At 38.8% G+C, this 19,693-nt stretch overlaps 2 protein-coding genes across 4 annotated transcripts in view; one reads left to right on the plus strand and one right to left on the minus strand.

Moving 5' to 3' along the window:
- Window positions 1-16,829, plus strand: part of LOC112458584 (rhophilin-2) — a 28,666-nt gene extending 11,837 nt beyond the window's left edge. For 2 of the 3 annotated variants that reach the window (XM_025022293.1, XM_025022294.1), the window contains exons 2-12: window positions 9,784-9,899; window positions 10,251-10,382; window positions 10,466-10,541; window positions 13,134-13,211; window positions 13,476-13,859; window positions 14,011-14,109; window positions 14,201-14,471; window positions 14,631-14,825; window positions 14,947-15,176; window positions 15,308-15,460; window positions 15,734-16,828. In XM_025022293.1, the coding sequence (XP_024878061.1) occupies window positions 9,784-9,899; window positions 10,251-10,382; window positions 10,466-10,541; window positions 13,134-13,211; window positions 13,476-13,859; window positions 14,011-14,109; window positions 14,201-14,471; window positions 14,631-14,825; window positions 14,947-15,176; window positions 15,308-15,460; window positions 15,734-15,937 (1,938 nt within the window). In that variant the 3' untranslated portion in view covers window positions 15,938-16,828. Of the gene's footprint in view, window positions 1-8,629; window positions 8,917-9,783; window positions 9,900-10,250; window positions 10,383-10,465; window positions 10,542-13,133; window positions 13,212-13,475; window positions 13,860-14,010; window positions 14,110-14,200; window positions 14,472-14,630; window positions 14,826-14,946; window positions 15,177-15,307; window positions 15,461-15,733 lie in introns of those variants that run through there. The other variant, XM_025022292.1, reaches the window with a different exon arrangement.
- LOC112458586 (protein tilB) lies at window positions 10,554-13,120 on the minus strand. The gene is made up of 4 exons (XM_025022295.1): window positions 12,578-13,120; window positions 12,024-12,291; window positions 11,286-11,608; window positions 10,554-11,026 (listed from the first exon to the last, which is right to left on the minus strand). Exons 1-4 carry the CDS (start codon window positions 12,904-12,906, stop codon window positions 10,609-10,611), a joined length of 1,338 nt encoding a protein of 445 aa, XP_024878063.1. The 5' UTR covers window positions 12,907-13,120; the 3' UTR covers window positions 10,554-10,608.
- Window positions 16,830-19,693: the final 2,864 nt, after the last annotated feature.

A 19,693-nucleotide genomic window follows, 5' to 3' on the forward strand; every position in this document is an offset into this window, starting at 1 on the left:
TTTTAAACTATACAGCTTCAAAACCATTCGAAAGGAGCTTCTCTCTTCAATTTGGTTCAAATCGTTACCGATTCGCATCGAGTCCTCTACTCTTGAACGTGTGTACATACATTAAATTATGCGAACAACAATGGTTCGAATTAGGGCGAGTTGCGGAACAAGCTGGATCTAGCATACCCAACCTTTTCCACTGACGGGTTAAATGTGCGCTCGGTGCATCCTCAGTACAATTCCCCGGATGCGCCGTGTAATATATATACGGCGCATACGCACACACACACACACACACACACACACGCGCGTGCACACTCTTTCGCCATACATCGCCTTTCTCCCTTGGCCGAGCGTGGGGCGATCCTCCTCGTGTGGTAATATGTCGAGCGTGCAATGATCGCGAAGGACGCGACAGCCTTGAAGCTGCCTGAGACATGCCGTTTCTAATTAGACCGAGGTATAAACCGGAACGATCCGTGCCCTCCCTTCCTCCCCGCAACGATCTATACATCTTTATTTTTTGTTTTTTGTTTTTCTTACCCTTGCCGTTCCATTCGCGCGCCCGTGAATTCTTAAGCCATTCGGAATCCAATTGCAATCGACTCGATCGCAATCGATTCCCATATCTATTATTTTGCAATTTGAAGATACGATCGGTGCGGGGATCGTTGGATCAGGCAATAGGGAATTAATCGATAAGCGCGGTCGAAGCCGTCACTCAGATCACTGACTTGATTACAAATTGCGACTGTCAGTGAATCTATAATTACTCGCGTCTCGCTTACGAGTTCGTGATTATTATAGGTGTAAAGAAGTTGTAAAGTAGTAATAAATGAATCACGCGATCGGTAGGTGTAAAGAAGTAATAAATGAATCACGCGCTACGGAACGGCTCTAGTCGACGAAGCCTGCAATTCGGACGGATTCGCCAATGACGTTATTGTGTATACGATCGGACGCATCGCGTATTCTCCTCACCGTGATCTCGACACACACTCCTAGGCATAACGAAGGAAACCGCGCGCGCAAACCAGCCGGGCGTTTCCAACTCCAGTATATACTACGTAATTTCAATTACGGCGTAGCCGGTGTTTAATACAACTTCGGAGTCATCGACCGACTAAAAATGCGCGTGAAACGCCTCGACGCGGAGCGACGACGCGGCGCGCGCGTTGGACGTACTTGGTTGCGTTTCCTGCTGCGTGCTCCGCTCGGTATCGGCTTCTCGGTTACGCCACGTAAAGACGGGCACGAAGGGCGACGCCCTTGCTCGCGGATTAGCGAGCCGAACGAGCGGGCATCTCTCCGCGCGTCCTGCCTCTCGCTGTCACCGTAGACCGCGGCTGTTCCTCGGCAATAAACTCGATTATACTCCTCTGCGCGCGACTGCAGGAAGGAAGCTTCGTTCTCCCGCGATTTTGAACGAGGGAACGAAGATGGAAATTTATATTTCGTCGTAAAAATTATTTTCTCACCTATTAATTAACGATATTAACGTTATCGAAGATTTGAAATTTTGATGTGACGCAGTATTAAATAGAGGAATGCGAACGTGTCTTTTAGGTCCGGTTTCACAAGTGTCGGTTAACTTTTAACCTTAGATTAACTCGCTCTTCGTTTCCTTCTAACGTCCCCCTTAGAAAGAGACGAAGAGTGAGTTAATCTAAGGTTAAAAGTTAACCGACACTTGTGAAACTGGACCTTAATCGTGTGTTTAAAATGCAAAACTGGAACTCCGTGACATCCGGGGACATGTCAGGGGGATTTCAAGAAGGATGGCATGTCCTCGGAAACCAGGATGTCTAGTCACCAGGAATAACGAAGAAGAAACGCTGACGATGCTAATCGCCAGATGCGGGATCTTTATTGAACCTCGAACCGTGATCTAGGGTCCTAAATTCATAAATTTATTCCCGAGCGCATCACCGAAAAAAGACCTAACAATCTATTCTATTGTCTCAAGAAATTTCGTCAAATTGTGACAAGCGAGGCGGATGCTGATTTAAGAGATTTAGTAGCGCGCTGTGTTAACACGCCCCTACTTTTTCCGCAAAAAAAAAAAAATCGCGTGCCCTTGTTACCGGAAGAGGAAAGTGGGTCTCAATCAGAAACCCGTGCACAATTAGACATTCCTGCCGTATATGTGGTAAAAGTAGTTATACGTTCAGCAGAATGCAGCGAGGGAAAACTATACCGCTGCGCGGAATCTGGTTCCGCTTGTAATGTTATGCCAGTCGTGGCTCCGGAAAAATCCGAAGTCGTACATTACAGTATTCTCGATATTATGTTCCTTCGACTTTTGCCCAACGTACATGGTATTACAATTTTATGACCCGATTTTTTCGCGATATCTCGGGAACGGTAGTTATCTAGCGGTAGAAAGCTAATTTTAAGTTGTCATAGCGAATATTAATATAATGATATATCATTTATATCCTCGTAATATCATTTGTAGCCTCGTAAGTACGTTTGTAATGCGATTTCATAAATTTCGTACATGTTTTATCGTCGTTATTAGCATGTCTCATACCTCGTAATATTTCCACAGAAATTTCCGCAGAAATGATTTCCTAACGACAATTTAGCTAATTATCGTGCACACCAAATCCGCGTACAGCTACGCGATTGCGTCGGGAATGAGAAAGATTAAATGAAACCGGCGGCGGTAAATCGATATAGGTGTGTAAACCTCAGAATTATAAACGCTTGTTTCCCGCGCGGCAAGCGCGCGACGTCGCGTCGTGTCGGCGACAGGTGCGCGTTACGAGGGGCCGCGAAAAATGTGGACGTATCTTATTTCCCGTTCGTCTTCTCTCGGTCCGTTCGACTACGTCTACGGCATCTCGATCCCCGGGTGGGGATCATTCGCGGTGGATACCGTTATCGAGCTCCTTCCTCGCGGCCTTCCCAGCATCGGACGGTATCCCCTTGCCAGTACCTCCGAGTACGTGGACCACAAGCGAAATCGCGTATTATCGCGTCCGCCTTCCTCGAGCTTTCTTCCCATTTGTTTTCGTACATCTGACGTTTTGTGGGATTTTGTTTGACTCTTCTATCACGGAAACATCATGAAATTACCCCGAGATATAAATAGATTATGATTAGTAATTGTTAAAGTTTAATTAAAATTTGTGCTTATTTGTCTATCAAGGTTTTTAACAAATTTTTATCCGTCGAGATTGATCGTCTTGTGATTTTGATACTGTTAAATTCTGTTTTCCAAATGACTAAGGATGTTCCGTATGGAAAAGTTCATTTTTAGACATTATATTATACATCGAGTAACGAATTTGGCAACACACTGCGATACATTGCGTTAAAATTAATATTTCACGTTTTCTTATAAGATGTCTTCATAGGAGGTTTCGTAAAGCTATATAAATTCATTGAATAACGCGCAGAACGTAATACAAATCTTCATAATAGAAAAAGTTAAAGTAATAAGGAAATGACATACATAGATGAAAATATTGCTCAACAACTATTGCTAAACATTGGACTGTCCACTTTCGAGTTTTACTATATATGCGTAATATGTATACAATCCACCTCCGTAAGTGTGACGTAAGTCAAATCTGCTTTCTGAAATCTGATTTACATTATTTTCTAAACGAGAAATTCTCTCGTGTCGCGGACGAAGTCGGAGGAAAAAAAGAGTCGGCCGTTTAAAAATAAATTCAAAATCGCGTTCGTGATAAATGGGCGACGAGAATGCGGGACATCGACCGCGTAGTAGAAATCTCGTGTCATTGACTGATATAGCTACAGTTCTTTTATTTTAAATAATATACGTAAAAAAATTAGCTTTATAATTTCTACTATCCTGCATCTACATCAAACACGTATGTAGGTTCTGTACTTATTCTTCTCATTATTCTCACAAATTAATATCTTGCCTCCACTTTTTCCCCAAATGTTTATCGCTCGCAAAAGTATATATATGTGTGTGTAAATGTACGTGAGTGTCCGCAATGTATTGCTTATCTATATGTAAGTCTATGAGCTTCGCTGAGCTCAAATGACTGTGCGGATCGTTCATCCCTGCGGGAGGAGGACAGCTGTACACGATGATCAGGGAGAGAGCCTTGTCATCTACCATCGGCGTTTCGCCGTGCCGCTTTTACGGGCGTGCGTTTCATCGAAATCGCATACGCACGCACACGCACCGCGCGTACGAGAATCGCGACGAGACGGAGAGACGAGAGAGAAAAAAAGGAGCCATCGGCGTTATCCATCCCCACTGTATTATTTACGGAGTTTCTCTCCTTTCACCGAGCGCCGGAGTGCGTCCGCGGGACCCATATTCCGGCGACCTCACCTCTCGCGATTAGTCGCCGGGAAGATACGACGGTGGCCGGTCCTCGAGTCGACGAGTCGCGCTAAGAGACTTCAGGATAAATCGTCGAAATTGGCTAGATGAGAGTCATGGGTTAAGTGAGAATATAATCCGCGTCTGTGCTCGCGACAATCGACGTGGGGACGTATGACAACAGTAATAATATAATATATCGTCATTTCGAATTTCTCGATTGCGATTCCTCTTCTCCACGATAGATGCGTTCGGTAATTGCTGAAAACGCTACGCTAAATTCTAAATTCTCGTGCAGTTCCGTTAAAAAATTACGGTGGTTTCAGCGTAAATACCGCGAATGCCGTTTGAATGTGCAGGTCGACGTGGAAGATATAATAGAAAATATAACGTAAATTCTCGCGCGCGATTGATTCGCTTGATAACATTTGCTGGCAGCGCGCGCCGCGTTGCAGATCGTGCGAATTTCCACGGAAAATTGATATTATTAAGTGCGATCGTATTTGTTCGCATTTTCGCAACAACGCGTGCCGGGCGAACGACAGGAGATTTGCAAAATGCGATTGCGTATACGATAATTTGAACACGCGCGCTTCTTTGTCTCATAAATTCGCTGGGCAAGGCCGCGTAGTATCGAGGTCGCATAAATCAAATGCTGACGAATTAGGAATATCGGGTGTCCGTGTGCCGAACGTGGGCGAATGTTACATAATAATGTGTTAACCCACGCGACCGTTGTTTTAAAAAAGTACAGGTGTGCATTAAAGTTTAGAAATTTACGTATAAGGGTACAAAATGGATCAATTTATTTATCTAGCTTGCGCACAAAATAATTTATTCATATTTATTAATAGCTCTACTTATATATTATATCTAAACTGTCTATAATATTTTTAACAATATATTATTATAGGGATAGCATTACTCAAGGGGAATAATCGATGGTTGTCTCCTGTTATTGTAACTATTTTGATATTGTATAAATTTACGTGCTATATAGTGTAATATGCAAAATATTTTACAATCCGTTTGCTTTTTGTGATCTATTTCTGCTCCTTTTTCATGATCTGCTTGAATTATATGTATATTATATAATGTACATATTCTCTGCAAAAACAACAACGGTCCGCGTGCGGAACATCTAAATAATTATTTTAAAGTCTTAATCGAGCTGCAAAGGGGAAACGGCACTCGCTATCACGGTGATAATTTAATTGAACATTCCATGCAAATCTAATTGAATATTGCATGCGCAGGATGCGCGAGTCTCTTCGATGACAAGGCTATCTCACGGTGAATCGCTGCTCTTTACGCACGAACGCTCGATGCCGATTTAGTCCGGCGATACCGATTCCACCCGGCCTCGTCTTTGATTCGCCTGAAACGGCAGCAAACAGTTATATGCGGCCGGCCGGCTACTGAGGCCGCGACGTTTAATAACGCGCGAGTTACGGTAGATTTAGCGCGCGATAACATCCGGCAAAGTCGTTAATGTCGCATACGAATCCGCGTTGCGGCATATCCAGTGTCCCGAAACCAAGTGTATCTTCCTCTCGGCTGAGAATTATCCTGTAAGACGATTTGAACTGATGATCAATTCTTCCTTAGAATCAAGGATTTAATGGGATACATTTCGCGATTGATTAATTTTCTTTTGTTTGAAATTAAAAAACGAGATTAATGTTTAAATAACTTTGATATATGCCATGTAAATCGATTTAATTGATGGACTAGAGTAGAAATGTAAAGCGAAAAGAAAAGAGGCTTATAATATTTTATTTAATAACTAGAATTTGAAATCATCATTCATTTGATAGCTAAAATTGATTTGTCTATTCGTTTGATTTCTGAAACTTTTTTTCACTTAACACCTATGTCTAGTTTCGTATCGAAAATGGTACATTATGGTCCTAAAATAAGTCTAAAGATCGTTTATTTTAATTATTTGTACGCTCAATCCTTTCTGATGGAGAATTATAAAAAATTACACGTCTAAAAATTATAATCTTTTCATAATACTCAATAGTTAGACAAATGGAAAGAGACAAAAATAAAAATAGATTATCTATAATTCAGAGGAAGTACACGATTCCCGGGACACTTTGCACGTATGGGCGGGTGTTTTGCAAATCGGCGCACCGATAAGCGAGCTGCCGATATTTATGTCAAGAGGAACTGGACGTTACAATTTCCTGTTGAACGAGAAACACCGATCGTAACTTCTGGTTGACCGAGTTAGCGCTTGCATATTCTATTTATTCTAATATGAATGTTTTCCTACGTTACGTTATTGTTGCTTTCGCGTCTGAATGAAACGCCATAATTAACAAACATTTAACATACTTCTGAATTAGCCGAGACCTTATTCGTGCACAATATGAAATTACGGAATCTGCACCTCATATAATAGATGTAACAGATTTACATTTACGCCATTAAGTCTCCATTTATACGTAAAAAAAAAAAAACTGGAAAAGGAATTATAAGACAATAGTTCATCTTATCTTTGCGCGAGACAAAATAAAAAAAAACAATACTTTATTCTATCTTTGAGAACGGCAGAAATAATTTTTTCACAGCATGGATTGATACGTCCTTACGTATACACGCATTACGTAAGGAAGAACTCGCGTAACCGCGAGAATTCTAGTATATACGTTCGGTGACGCGCGATGTTATAATGACGTTACGATTCCGGTTGTACAAAATTCATCGTAACAGGAAACTGTAGCAGAGGCGAGCGGCGGAATGCGTAGGGGGACGCGCCTTTCGAATTTTATATTGCTCGGTTTGCACGAACGACAGCTACGGATAACCCATCGTTACCTACGAGTCGCGCTTATCGCATTAATGAGACGGTTTATTAAGTAGAGTGGAACGGAATTACGGTAACGTGAACACCTAGTCCGCCGTTACGTCTAAAATAAAGGCTAACCGCATAAACCCCATAAGACTGCTTTTTATCTCTTTCTTCATTTCTTTTTTTTCGTGGTTTATTTAATTATCAATATTTTTTTAGCAGTCATCTTCTTCGTAATCGAGGATGTGGCTGCGAGAAAGAAATCCATTTTTCTCTTTTAATTGATAACCATTTGGTTTGTTTTGGGTGACAAACGAGACCATAAGTTTTTGTCGAAAATTTGAAATCACATCTTGAAATTACATCCTACGTTCTCGATAAAATGACCTTCGTTAATGTAAAAGCTCCTTTCTTTTTTTAGAAGATAAAAAGGGAATGCGCGTCTCGCAATCTCGTTACATTGTACATTTCCTTAGAAGCCGGTTTGTGAGACGATAAGACACGACTAGATCTCGTTGAACATCATCGGCCGTGCTGTATCGCTCGGCAACGCGCATCGGCTTTCGCGTTTATTGAAATTATCGCGACGCGATAGCCTTCCAACATTTGCGGTAAGCCGCAATAACAGCATTTTTGCGGTGAAAGCAAATATTATGCGTCCATTTTACTTAAATAAGAATTAAAGGAATAACAAGCAAATCTGCATATTTTTTAAAGTTAAATTGATTTACGTAACATGAATATAAACGATATAACGCACAAAACGTGAACCTAATCGTTGCCTTATTAATATCTCATAAAGTTTGTAAATAGGTGTGTCTGGGCATTCTTAAGTCGCTTGTAAATCATTAAGACTTTTACGACTAATCTTTTACGCAATGATTAAGTTCTGCAAGATGATAAGTGCAGGCTAGATTGCGAGGATTTTGAAAAAATTGTGTTTATCTGACATTCTTGGATATATAGCGTGCCTTTCTCTCTCTTTTTTCATTAATTGAGTATTGTTCTTCCGTTTCTTTAATGAAAAATAACTGAATTGTTGTTCCTTTATTTTAATTCTCTTTCAGCATTAAAGAAATATATGTTAATAAAACTAAAGCTTCCGGTAAAAAAAATTATGTTAGAATAACAACTTGACATCAATCCGGAAATCGCATTTTGTTGTTACATCAGTGCAGGTTCCATGAATTATTTAATTACTATATACTTAATTCTTTGTTGGCAATAATGCCGTGCTTTAAATCTGCAGGGAAAAGATCAGTTTTGAATTTGCGAAAAGAGACTATTTTAGGGTATACATAGATAATTGATAATAAACGTTATATGAAACATTCCGCACAATAAAGCATTGGATTCTATCTACGCGCTAATTCAAAGTTTTTAATCGCAGCTTCTATAATTTACAAGTCATTACTACATTAGAGATTTTTTTTTTTATATCACATTCTTCATATCCTATTCTTACGTAAAAATAAAGAAAGGAAAAGAGAGAGAGAGAGAGAGAAGGATGATCGGCCGTTAGAAAATCGTAATCCGCGCGGAGAACAGTCTCAGTTCCGATGGTACGATCGAGATCGTTGCCCATGCATTCGCGATCATGCTAAAGTGGGTGCATTACTGCCCGTTGCCGAGGGATCGCGCGATCGCTCCCTCGGACGCGAGGATGATCGTTTCGAGCGAGACTACGAGGGAGGAGGAGGAGGACAGAAGGGCGTTCGACAGAAGAAAAGACGGCGTTGACACGGTGCGAAGTGCGCGAAACGCGAAAACCGCCACGCCGGACGCTATCATGAGGAGATGCTTCCGGTTTGGGGTAAGGAGCAAAGGAAGTCCGAACTTGACAGTCGGCTGCACGGTCGGCGATCGCGAGGTCGTCGCGGCTTCTTCCGATGTGTAGTAATTCGCGCGCGATAACCGCGACCGTGTCTTCTTTTTGCTTCTTTTCTTGTACTTTGATACTTCTTAGCGTATAATTACATCTATCAGCGTTTTTTCCCGATTCATCACGTTTCATTTTTTACATTGTTTCACAATCAGTTAGAACATAGCAAAAAACTACCTATAAACTTTTGCGTGCACTAATTTTAAAATAAAATGTAATAACTTGCGCATTAGCGATGCGCAATAATAATCAGCTTTATGGTAATACTATTTAATTAGTACGATATATTTACTTTGCTTCGAATTACCTTGATATCAAAAAGATATTAAATGTTACCTTAATTATTATCGCAGTGTTGTATAACCATAGAGGTAATTAACTTTAATAAATATACCTTAATATCATTGTATCCGATAATATTGGATACTTTCTTCTTAAGACGTAAAATATTAAAACATATTAATTAGAATTATTTATACGTAAGAAAGTATCAATTCTCTCAACAGTCATCATCGAAAAGAAAATCTTTCGAGAAGATTGGGTGGAATTTGCATTGCAATTTGAGAAAGGGACATATATAAGAAACATGTATAAGAAAATCGTTTTATCGCCTTGTTTCCACTCATATTATCCGCTATGATCCGAAAAGACGATAGATAATCGCCGGCCAGAGTTAGTTGATCAACATGGCTAGCGGAACTGGTCTTTATCTTTGCGGCAATCCTTGCGGATTATATGATTACGAGCCATACATGATACGTCGGAGGCATCGCTAACTATGCGTTTCATGGTTCGCAGGGTTCGGATCCGAGGGTAGCGACCTGCAGAGGAAAGCTGCAGAACAAGCGAAGTAAGCTCAACCAGGAGATCAACAAGGAGCTGCGGCTACGAGCGGGCGCTGAGAATCTCTTTAAGTAAGCGTTCACACGCCACGGCGCACTTACACATCAATATATAATAAATAATATTTAAATATAATTATTAAGCTGATTACAGCTAGTTATTTTTATAAATTACCATGAAATTCGTGTAGAATTTTGTATCTTTTCTGGTATAATTGCTTTAAGATCGTTTAAAACGATAATTTTTTTATTCTGCGATCTATATAATTATTTACAAACACTACTGCAAAACTGAAAGTCCTAAGTGATCATGGTCTATGATCGAAAATAAATGTAATATACAAAAAAATTTTGTACAATTAATAATACATTTTATAAGTAATATATTTGCATTTGTCTTAATTCTTATTAATTATGTTACAGGGCGACGACCAACAGAAAATTAAAGGAGACCGTCGCCTTGGAGCTAAGCTTCGTCAACTCGAACTTACAGCTGCTGAAGGAACAGCTCGCCGAGTTGAATAGCTCGGTGGAGCTGTATCAGAATGTCGATGGGTAAATTCGGCGAGAATTATTAAATTTTACTGATATAAGTGGCAAAAACGTACGGTATTGCATCGAACGGTATTTTCTTTCAGTGATGAGCCCGTTATGCCGATGATACCATTGGGACTCAAGGAGACCAAAGATATTGACTTTCGGGATCCGTTCAAGGTAAGTCCCGAATCAACATAATGATCAATTTATGAGATCATCATCAGGTTTCGTAATTAGTTTGAGTTTATTCGAGAGGCGGTACGTCCGAATTGTTCTCGAAATTATCAAGATCCTTCTTTTCTTTCTTCTGGGTTTGTTTCGCGGAATTCTTAGTTATCTTCAGAAAATCGTGAATATCTGTGGCCGGGCCGATCTCGAGGAGGACTCGTTGGGAGGTCATCGGTGCCCGAACTGTAATTACCTTTGTTTCGCTTTCGTTGAATTTCTTCTTTCTCGTCGATTCGTTCTTTTTCACGATTGTTGTGCACGGAGTCAAACGGGCCATAGCGATCACTAAACTTCCGGTAGTCGTATTCCGTCGAACATTGCTTCTCTCAACCGATACCTCGCAGGGCAGGGTTAACTGCAGGATCTTTCCTTTTATAGTGACTCGCACGTAAGTCGGATTTACGTCGACGTCGATATAAGAAGTGTCCAAGTGTCTACGAATACGAAAAATAAGCGCAATAATGTGGGATATACTTTTAATAAATTTTGATAAATCTTCAAAATTTGCGATAGACAAAAATAACCGGTGTCGTTAAACAATGGATATATTAAAAATTGATTGTTTATTCTTGAAAAGTGTTTATAAGTTTTTTAAAATAAGTTCTTACAATGTGCCTTTTTACTCTTATAATTATTTACTGCTCGGATACAGTGTATGCTGCTATTTAGCACCACGTATTAATTAGTAATTACCTGTAAACGGATACTTCAAGAACAACAAAATCGGGATCATCTTCATCGTTTAATCTGAATGGTACCTTCGCTCGATTTATATTATATGCTCTTCCATCTGGAGCGAATAATTTCAGCGCACGTTTTGGATGAGTGGTCTTATCCGAAGTGCGATTCTTCATCTCTTGTTTCTTCATGAATCGCTCAGCAATGGCGACTCTGTCTTCCGGCGTATGATAACTAGGCTGTTTCCAGAAATGTTCGTCCTCTGACTCGTCATCCTGCTCTGTGCTTGTATTCTCGCTTCGCTCGTTCTTTGTATGTTTCACCTTTTCCTCAGTACTCTGAAAAAGATGTTAAACGTTCTTATTTGCATTTTTCATGCATAAATGATGTTCTGCTACGTAACTGTTTACGCGCTTAGCAAACTACGGACGATTTGAAAAACATTCACGCAGATACATGTATAGTTTATTTAATTAAGAAAAATATGTCAACATTATTTGTACATTTTGATTTTAAAAGCCTTTTGTAATTCAAATCAAATAGTTCTGAAAAATCTCACGTACAATTTAACATAAAATATGTTAATTTATGATCTTGTGGATTAAACGTTAATGGCATATTTCAATATAGTATTTAGATAATTATTGCCTTATTAAATAATTAATATTTAACGCGCTTTGCAATTTGCATACTAGCTCAGACATTGCATTACCGATATACTATCACTTATGTACATCGTCAAGAAAAATATACCATCTGCTTGAGTGTTTCTGTGGTTTCATGTGCATTGCGACGAACGCGTTGAGCTATCCTAGTCTTCTCATAATGCTTGTAGCTCTCGATAACGTCGTCTCGCGCTCGCGAATAGATCTGCAATGCCTTGATACGTTCCGATCTTTCAATCTCTTTCATATCGAGCTCTTGCAATTGCGGCAAAGTAGCCACAACGTATTGCCTGTAGTACTCGTAATCCGTGCACGGATTTCCCATTAGAATCAGATGCTCCAAATGTTCGTTGCACCTATGTGAAACATGCAATTGAGAGAGAATCAAAAGTGATTTATAATTCTATTGAAATTGTATAATAACGAAATGATGTCATATTGACGCACAATTGATCGAAGTTTGACGCTGATTGATTTTGATAGTTGAATCTTGACCAATTGACTTCATAAATTATATTTAACGTATTTTTTTGATATATTTTTTAACATGATGTAATTTTATTATAAAATAAAATAATTAGAAATTATGTATATAGTTTATATATAATATAATAATAATAATAAAATTATGAAGAAAAATACCTGAGATTTTTTACACTTTGTAAATTTCCGATAAAATTGATGGTGAGGTCTAACTTCTTTAAGCTCTCTAAGCCTTCCAGGTTTTCGATAACCTCGATATTATTGAGGGCCAGATTCAGATATTCCAGCCTCTTCAGCATACTCAGATTCTCTATCTTCGATATTAGATTGTGCTGCAACAGGAGGATCCTGAGATTCCTGCAGTGTCTGTCTATCAGCTGGATTTTATCAATATTTTCCTGGTGCAAAGCTATCTCTTCCAACGTTGATATTTCGCCCTCATTATGCTCCGAACGTTTCCGTATTAATTCGAGGGTGATTTTCACCATTTTTATCTTGCGTCAGCTTCTAACTTTAGCGAGAATTACGAGAGAAAAATCGCAAGTGTTGTGAGAAGAGATGCCAGCATGCATTAACCAAGAAAGCTTCGTAGTTCGTAGTTGCTATGAAGATATCGATTTAACATTGTTCGTCACGTATTGTGATTCCACGTGCTACGTGCACGTGTTACGAATTATTGATCGCCCTGCTTGAACGATCTTTTATTTACTTGTAGGACTTCATCTTGGAACACTATAGCGAGGATGGGGAAAACTACGAAGAAGCTATAGCTGACCTGATGGAAACCAGGCAGGTAAGCAAATAACGCGTATCTCTTTTCATAATAATTTCCATCAAATTAAAAAAGAAAACTGAGTCTATCTTTCTTATTTGTAATTTAGAAACTTTCTATTGAAGAACTTTGTGCAAATTGTCTGAACGTAATTTCTGGAATAAATTGAATCGTGTCATATAATTGTCAATAATTTGAATATTACTTCAAAATATAGAATTTAAGTTAGTGAATATAAAGGAAATAAATGTTATAAATAAATATTTTACTATTTTAAATCCGCAGGCTACGAGGACACCGACCAGAGATTCGGCGGGCATCGCGTTACTCCTGCGTTATTACAATCAGCTCTATTTCATAGAGAGGCGTTTCTTTCCGCCCGACAGAAGCCTTGGCATTTATTTCGAATGGTTCGATTCGTTGACAGGAGTACCGAGTTGCCAGCGAACGGTCGCCTTCGAGAAGGCGTCTATTCTCTTCAATGCTGGCGCACTTTATACGCAGTTGGCTGCCAAACAGGATCGTTTGACCGCTCGAGGACTCGACCAAGCGGTCGACGCTTTTCTCAGAGCGGCTGGCACCTTCCGATATATCCACGAGAACTTTACAAACGCACCAAGTATGGATCTGGGACCGGATATGCTTGAAATGCTGGTGCAATTAATGCTCGTAAGTTCTCGCTCTCGTCGCTCTTAATTTGGTATTTATCGTAGATGTTCAAATAAAGGACTATTCTATCTCGCAATTAATAATTCTTCAATATCATGTATCGCATATTTACTATTAACAATTAAATTTATTTCGCATTTCTATATGTTAGGCTCAGGCAAGGGAGTGCCTCTTCGAAAAGCTGGAGCTACAATCGAAGGATGGCAGAAACGTCGATGTTTGCTTAGATCTTGCTCAAGAGGCAGCACAGGTAAAAAAAATCTTTGTCACGATTCTTCTGCTGTCTTGCGATTATTAGTGTGATAAGTACAAGTGAATCATGAAGATAATTATTAATCCAGGTTGCGGCGATATACAATGATGTCCATGGATTGATATCGCGCGAGCCGGTTCGTGACTACGTCCCAGAGACGTGGATCTCGTTGATACTGGTGAAGCGCGAACACCATCTTGCCCTCGCTCACAAGCACCTCGCGGTCGGTCTGCTGGACAGACCGATCGCTGAGTTTCGTGTGGAAACGAGGCTCACATTGGAGCACATCCAAAAGAGCGACGGGAAAACTCAGTTGGACGCGACCGTTCCCAGAGATGACAATGAAAGGAAATTATTGGGTACGTTCACCCGCAAAACTTATTGTTTCATATAAGAGTTACTCTTACTTAATATATTAAATGTTATTTTTACATTTCTATATAACTTTTTTATTATTTATTTCTTTTTATTTATCTTGATCTATAAGAATGTATATGAATAGAATTTTTTTATTACAGGCAAGGCACATCTCAGAGAAGCTCTCGTTTTACACGACGAGAGTCAACGACTTCAGAGAATGTGCCGTGATCTGAAGGGTAAAAAAGCGCTAGCGAGGGTCCTGAAGAAAGCGCAAGAAGCGACGCTCGATAGCTACAATAGATTCGGTAGCGAGGATGATTTTCGAGAACTTTTGGATCCACCGGATATTATCGGTATGACATTTCGTCAAAAAGCATAAATTGAAACATGTCATAATTTTTGTCTCCTATATTTTGGTGCATATATAAATCATGATATTTTTTATTTTATTTTATTTTCTGTTTGCAAATGTAGCCTCCACGAAATTTCAACTTAGCATTACTCATCCGGATTTCGGGCAGCACGGGGTGGATGATCTTTTCAAGTCGTTGGGACCCGTAGCGATATTTTCCGCCAAACGACACTGGACCGCGCCGCGATTGGTGCAGCTTCAAAGAGGTCCTGACGGCGAAGGTTTCGGATTTAGCGTACGCGGCGACGCTCCGGTAATAATAGCCGCCGTCGATCACAATTCGCTAGCTGATGTAAGATAATCTAATGATCTCCGTCATCTGATGTATTCACAATTGTCTTTAATCTTCTTTTTTTATAATTATGTAACGTATTTACGCAATTATGACAACGAATAAAAACAGAGAACTATCTTTTATTCCAGGTGGGCGGGATGAAGGAAGGAGACTTTATAGTCGGTATCGGCGACAAGGACGTCAAGTGGGCGTCCCACGAGCAAGTCGTGCGGATGATAAAGCAATGCGGTGACTTTATAAATTTGAAGTTAGTCACCCCAATGGATAGGAATTATCTAAAGGTGAACGATAAAGTCTATAATAACTGATATCATTTCTAAAAAGCATATAACGCAATACGTCAATTAATAAGATAAGAAAAATACTTTGAAAAATATTTGTAGCAATACCATTGAGATTAAATAATTGAGATAAATTGGTTTTTAATAACGTTTTTCTGTTTGTTTATTTTCATATTCTCTTTTTTTTAAAGACGACAATTATAATTAAAATATTTTTTTGACGAATAATTTAAGCCAATGCGACGGTACGACGGTAAAAACTAATTCTTTTAGAAACCAGGGAAACCCAACAATCACCACGATAAAGGCAGTGTCTCGGCGAGCAGCTCTTCTGGAGTTTCTTCCGGCCAGCCAAGCCCGGCGGGATCCGTCACTACGGCGCACGTAGTCAGAAGGCTTCCATGGAATCCATTTAAAAAATCCGGCGTTCAACGCGAGAACCGAGATCTAACTTTCGATAACGTTATTCTTAGATGATTGCCGGATTAGAAATGGTCCAACTATCGTACGTTGTCGTACGAGCTTAGAATGTGCCGCGATGAGTTGCTCGACTCATGAAATAAAACTTGTAAAAATTGATTATTGATTGCCAAAATTGAATGTTATTTGGCAGAAATAACAATTCGCCATTTGAAAATTTTATACTAATATCGTTAAACACGATGAATATATTTTTGTAAATATATGACATGATCTTTGCAGTTAATTCGTTGCGCGAACAACGATCGAAAGTTTTTGTATACCGCTAAATATCGGACGCGTTTAGACTTTTTCTATTTATTTGCTAACAAAGTTCTGTTTTGGTAACTCATTATTATTATTGCTAAACAAATTATACCCCGATCTTCAATGAGTTTGTAATTACTTCAACATAGTTTTGATAAAATGAAAATTTATTACCGATATTTTTACGAATAGCAGTGCCAACGCAGGCGTACTTATAGTATAAGTTTAAGAAGATCGCCCATTATCGCGTATTTCGGTGGGCACACGATTTACGACTGATTTAAGCTATGTACGATTACACACTTTTTGTCATACCGTTTATACGAATTCGTTTACAACGGTGAACTGAATCGACGAAGGGATAAACGTATTGACAAATAGTCGTATAGCGACACGAGACGTAACGAGCTCCGCGATTGTCGCGCTTTGTACTTAAGCTTTCTTGTTAAATCGTTAAGCGAATTAATATAAATCGGATTTTTACGCGAGCGTACTCGCGCTCGTGTGCATCTGTACATTTATACATAGATATAGCATCGGTAGAGGCGTGTACACAGCTTTTTATTTTATATATATATATATAAATATATGTATATCCGTAAGAAATTATATCGCATTCCATCCAGAAACGATTTTTATTTTTACTTTCCCAAATGTCCGAGTTTCTGTTAATATCGCGTACAATTACAATTAAATACTTTTTATTAATATGGATTGTTGTAAGTCACGCGCAAGAACCTTCGTGAAAGCAAGATGTTAGATAAAGTAATTTATTAGTGGAGTTTTATAGCAATCAAGGGACACGCAAAGACACTATCAGTAAAACGTTTGGCGATTTTGCCTATCCTGAATGCTCGAACTAAACTTTGGACTATATTATTTTTACGATTTGCAAAGCTTAATCTTTTGAAATCAAAATATAGTTTTTTAAGGGTTTATCGCTATTCCTATCATTGTGTAAATAGTAATATGGATATATGGTAATATTAAATCATCGATCGACATTATTCCGAATATATTTCATCAATATATGTACAAAACTGTTTTACTGAGGTCGTTGTACTTTCGTTTCAATGAACGTCGTTGAAGCTTTTAGGGTCGCCGGAGAAAGTGCAGCGACTGAAACGTTCCTTGGAACGTGTTCTTAGTCGCTCAGACGACACGAAACTTTCAACGAATCTGTACGACGGCCACGTGTTCAATGATAATCGTACCAAAGCGCTCAAAATTCCTATTCGAGAATGTTTTACATCCTCATACATGTGTATGCCGTATGTAGATTCGCCATGTCGACAACCTTTTCGAGAGCATTTTTGCCGAGAAAAAAAAGACGTTATCGAAGTGACAGGGTGTTAAGCTGTTTCTCCTAATTTTGTTGAAGCTATATATATAATGTATAATCGTTCCATATTTTCAGCCGTTAATTATATTGCAGATGAAAAATTTCACCTTTGTCGACGTATGCCTAAAAATACGTATTGCGTGCCATGAATCTTTTCTCTTTACCCTATTTCTCGCACGATAGACACAATAAATTGTATATCCCGCGCCACTGAATTGATGAGCGCGCATTGACTTAAGAATCTACACATAATTGGCCTCGAAGTTTTTTATTAGTTACGGTCATGAAACAACCCCGCTGGGATTTCTACTTTCCCAGATTTTCGCCGACATTTATACCTCGAATGTTTAGTCAACTTTAAGAATTAAAAAGTCTTTTTTAAATCAGCACGCACAAGTCTCTCCAATTCTCTCGAAATAAGAAGTAAGTAATTTATTGGATTATGAAAAAGTTTAAGAATTAAAAACATTTTTTAACTCGAGATACAAAAGTCCAATAATTCCAAGTAGAACAATTATTTTTTTTTTTTGGAGCGCAAATAATATTGTCAGTAAAGAACACAATTTTTGCTGGTAGTAAAAGTTGTGGGATTTGTTAAGACACGAAATTGGATGATTCATGCTGCAGCGCTGAGTGCAGTTTTAATGACATTAATAACATATTAATCGCTACCGCACAATTTTCTCAGCGTACACATCGGTGACTGCGCAAAGCGGAGCGGACACCGAGGAAGATCGGCTTATCGAGGGCCCTAACATCGCAAAAATGCGGAGAGGAATAGAAAGGCGTATTCCTCGATATACATAAGCGCGCGCCGTGACTTTCACCGACGCGACGACGTCAAGAAACGTTCTTGTGCCAGCGATCGATTGCGCAATAATTTACGTAGCCGCGATAGCAAAGAAAGCATGCGGCAGATCCGGTTTTAACACATTCGCGGATTAATTTCGCGGAATGAAAGACGGAATGAAACGTCCGATTGTTCAATTTGGCTAACAAGTGAAACGCTCATCGCTTTCTGGACATCCCGTGTTTCCTTATGTACGTGCATATAGTAAAAAAAGAACTTTTATAGCCAGTGTCGCGGCTAAAATTCGTCTTTATGCAAAGGTTTAGTCATTGTTTTCATTTTTATTAACATCAGTATGTCAATCCCACACTTTTGTATGCCGGAATTGATAAGACAGCGTTTACTAAGCTTTTCATGTAACAAAATGTTTGATGACGTGTTTATTACATAAAAAAATTATGTGCTTCTGAAATATATTCTACAGTCGTAAAAACCATATAAATTGGTTGCAGAGAATAAAATTCAGCATTTTTTTTACCGAAATCTACAAACAATAATTTCGCAAAAAATAAAATAAGAAAAAATGTCGCATATAAAAGTAATTTATCGTGCTTGTAATCGAATGCAAGAGTAAAATAAGATTTCTTTTATTGCTTTAAAGAACTGGTTTAAAGTATCGAACGAAAAAATCATTATTTTTTGATGGTTAAAATTATATATAGGGAAACATTCCATTTTTCAAGGACAACATGTTATATAATATGTAAAACAACTAGATCCTGTGTCTAAAGATTAAAATACAATATTAAAATTTGTGTTTATTTTTGGAACATGTATCAGTTTTTTCAGTATAGATAAGTAGATCTCTTATGCTTAAAGTTCCGAGAAATCGTTAAATATTATAATAAGAATCTCACCCAGCATGTTCTTCTGCATTCTTTGTGATTTTATCCCGTTAAATGTTAAATGATTCGCTTGTCGCGCAAGCATGATCAATTTCGATGGCATCGCTGAACGTTGTTGCGAACGAAAAATGACCGTGATACCCATCGGAGCGCTCGGTGAACCTCATTCGAAAGAGCGGTGAAAGCAAAATGAAAGATTACGAGAAGAAAGTGAATCTCCCAACAGCGACGTGGTTGCGAAGGCGTTCGAGAACGGGCGAGCTTCTACGGTGCTTTTATGTCGAAGAAAGTAACATCGTTGCGATATTCTAATTCGTACCTTCGCAATTCGAGTTGACCGACGAAAATCTGTAAACAATAAATACGTTCGTAAAATTCCAGCAAAAGCTTCACTCTGCCTAACAATTAATTATTATGCGTAAATTAACATTTAAACTTTTTTCTTTTTAATGACCTAATTCTCTTTAAAT

Source organism: Temnothorax curvispinosus, unplaced genomic scaffold, assembly GCF_003070985.1.
Source record: "Temnothorax curvispinosus isolate PA1 unplaced genomic scaffold, ASM307098v1 QBEX01009010.1, whole genome shotgun sequence".
Taxonomy (NCBI): Eukaryota; Metazoa; Arthropoda; class Insecta; order Hymenoptera; family Formicidae; genus Temnothorax; species Temnothorax curvispinosus.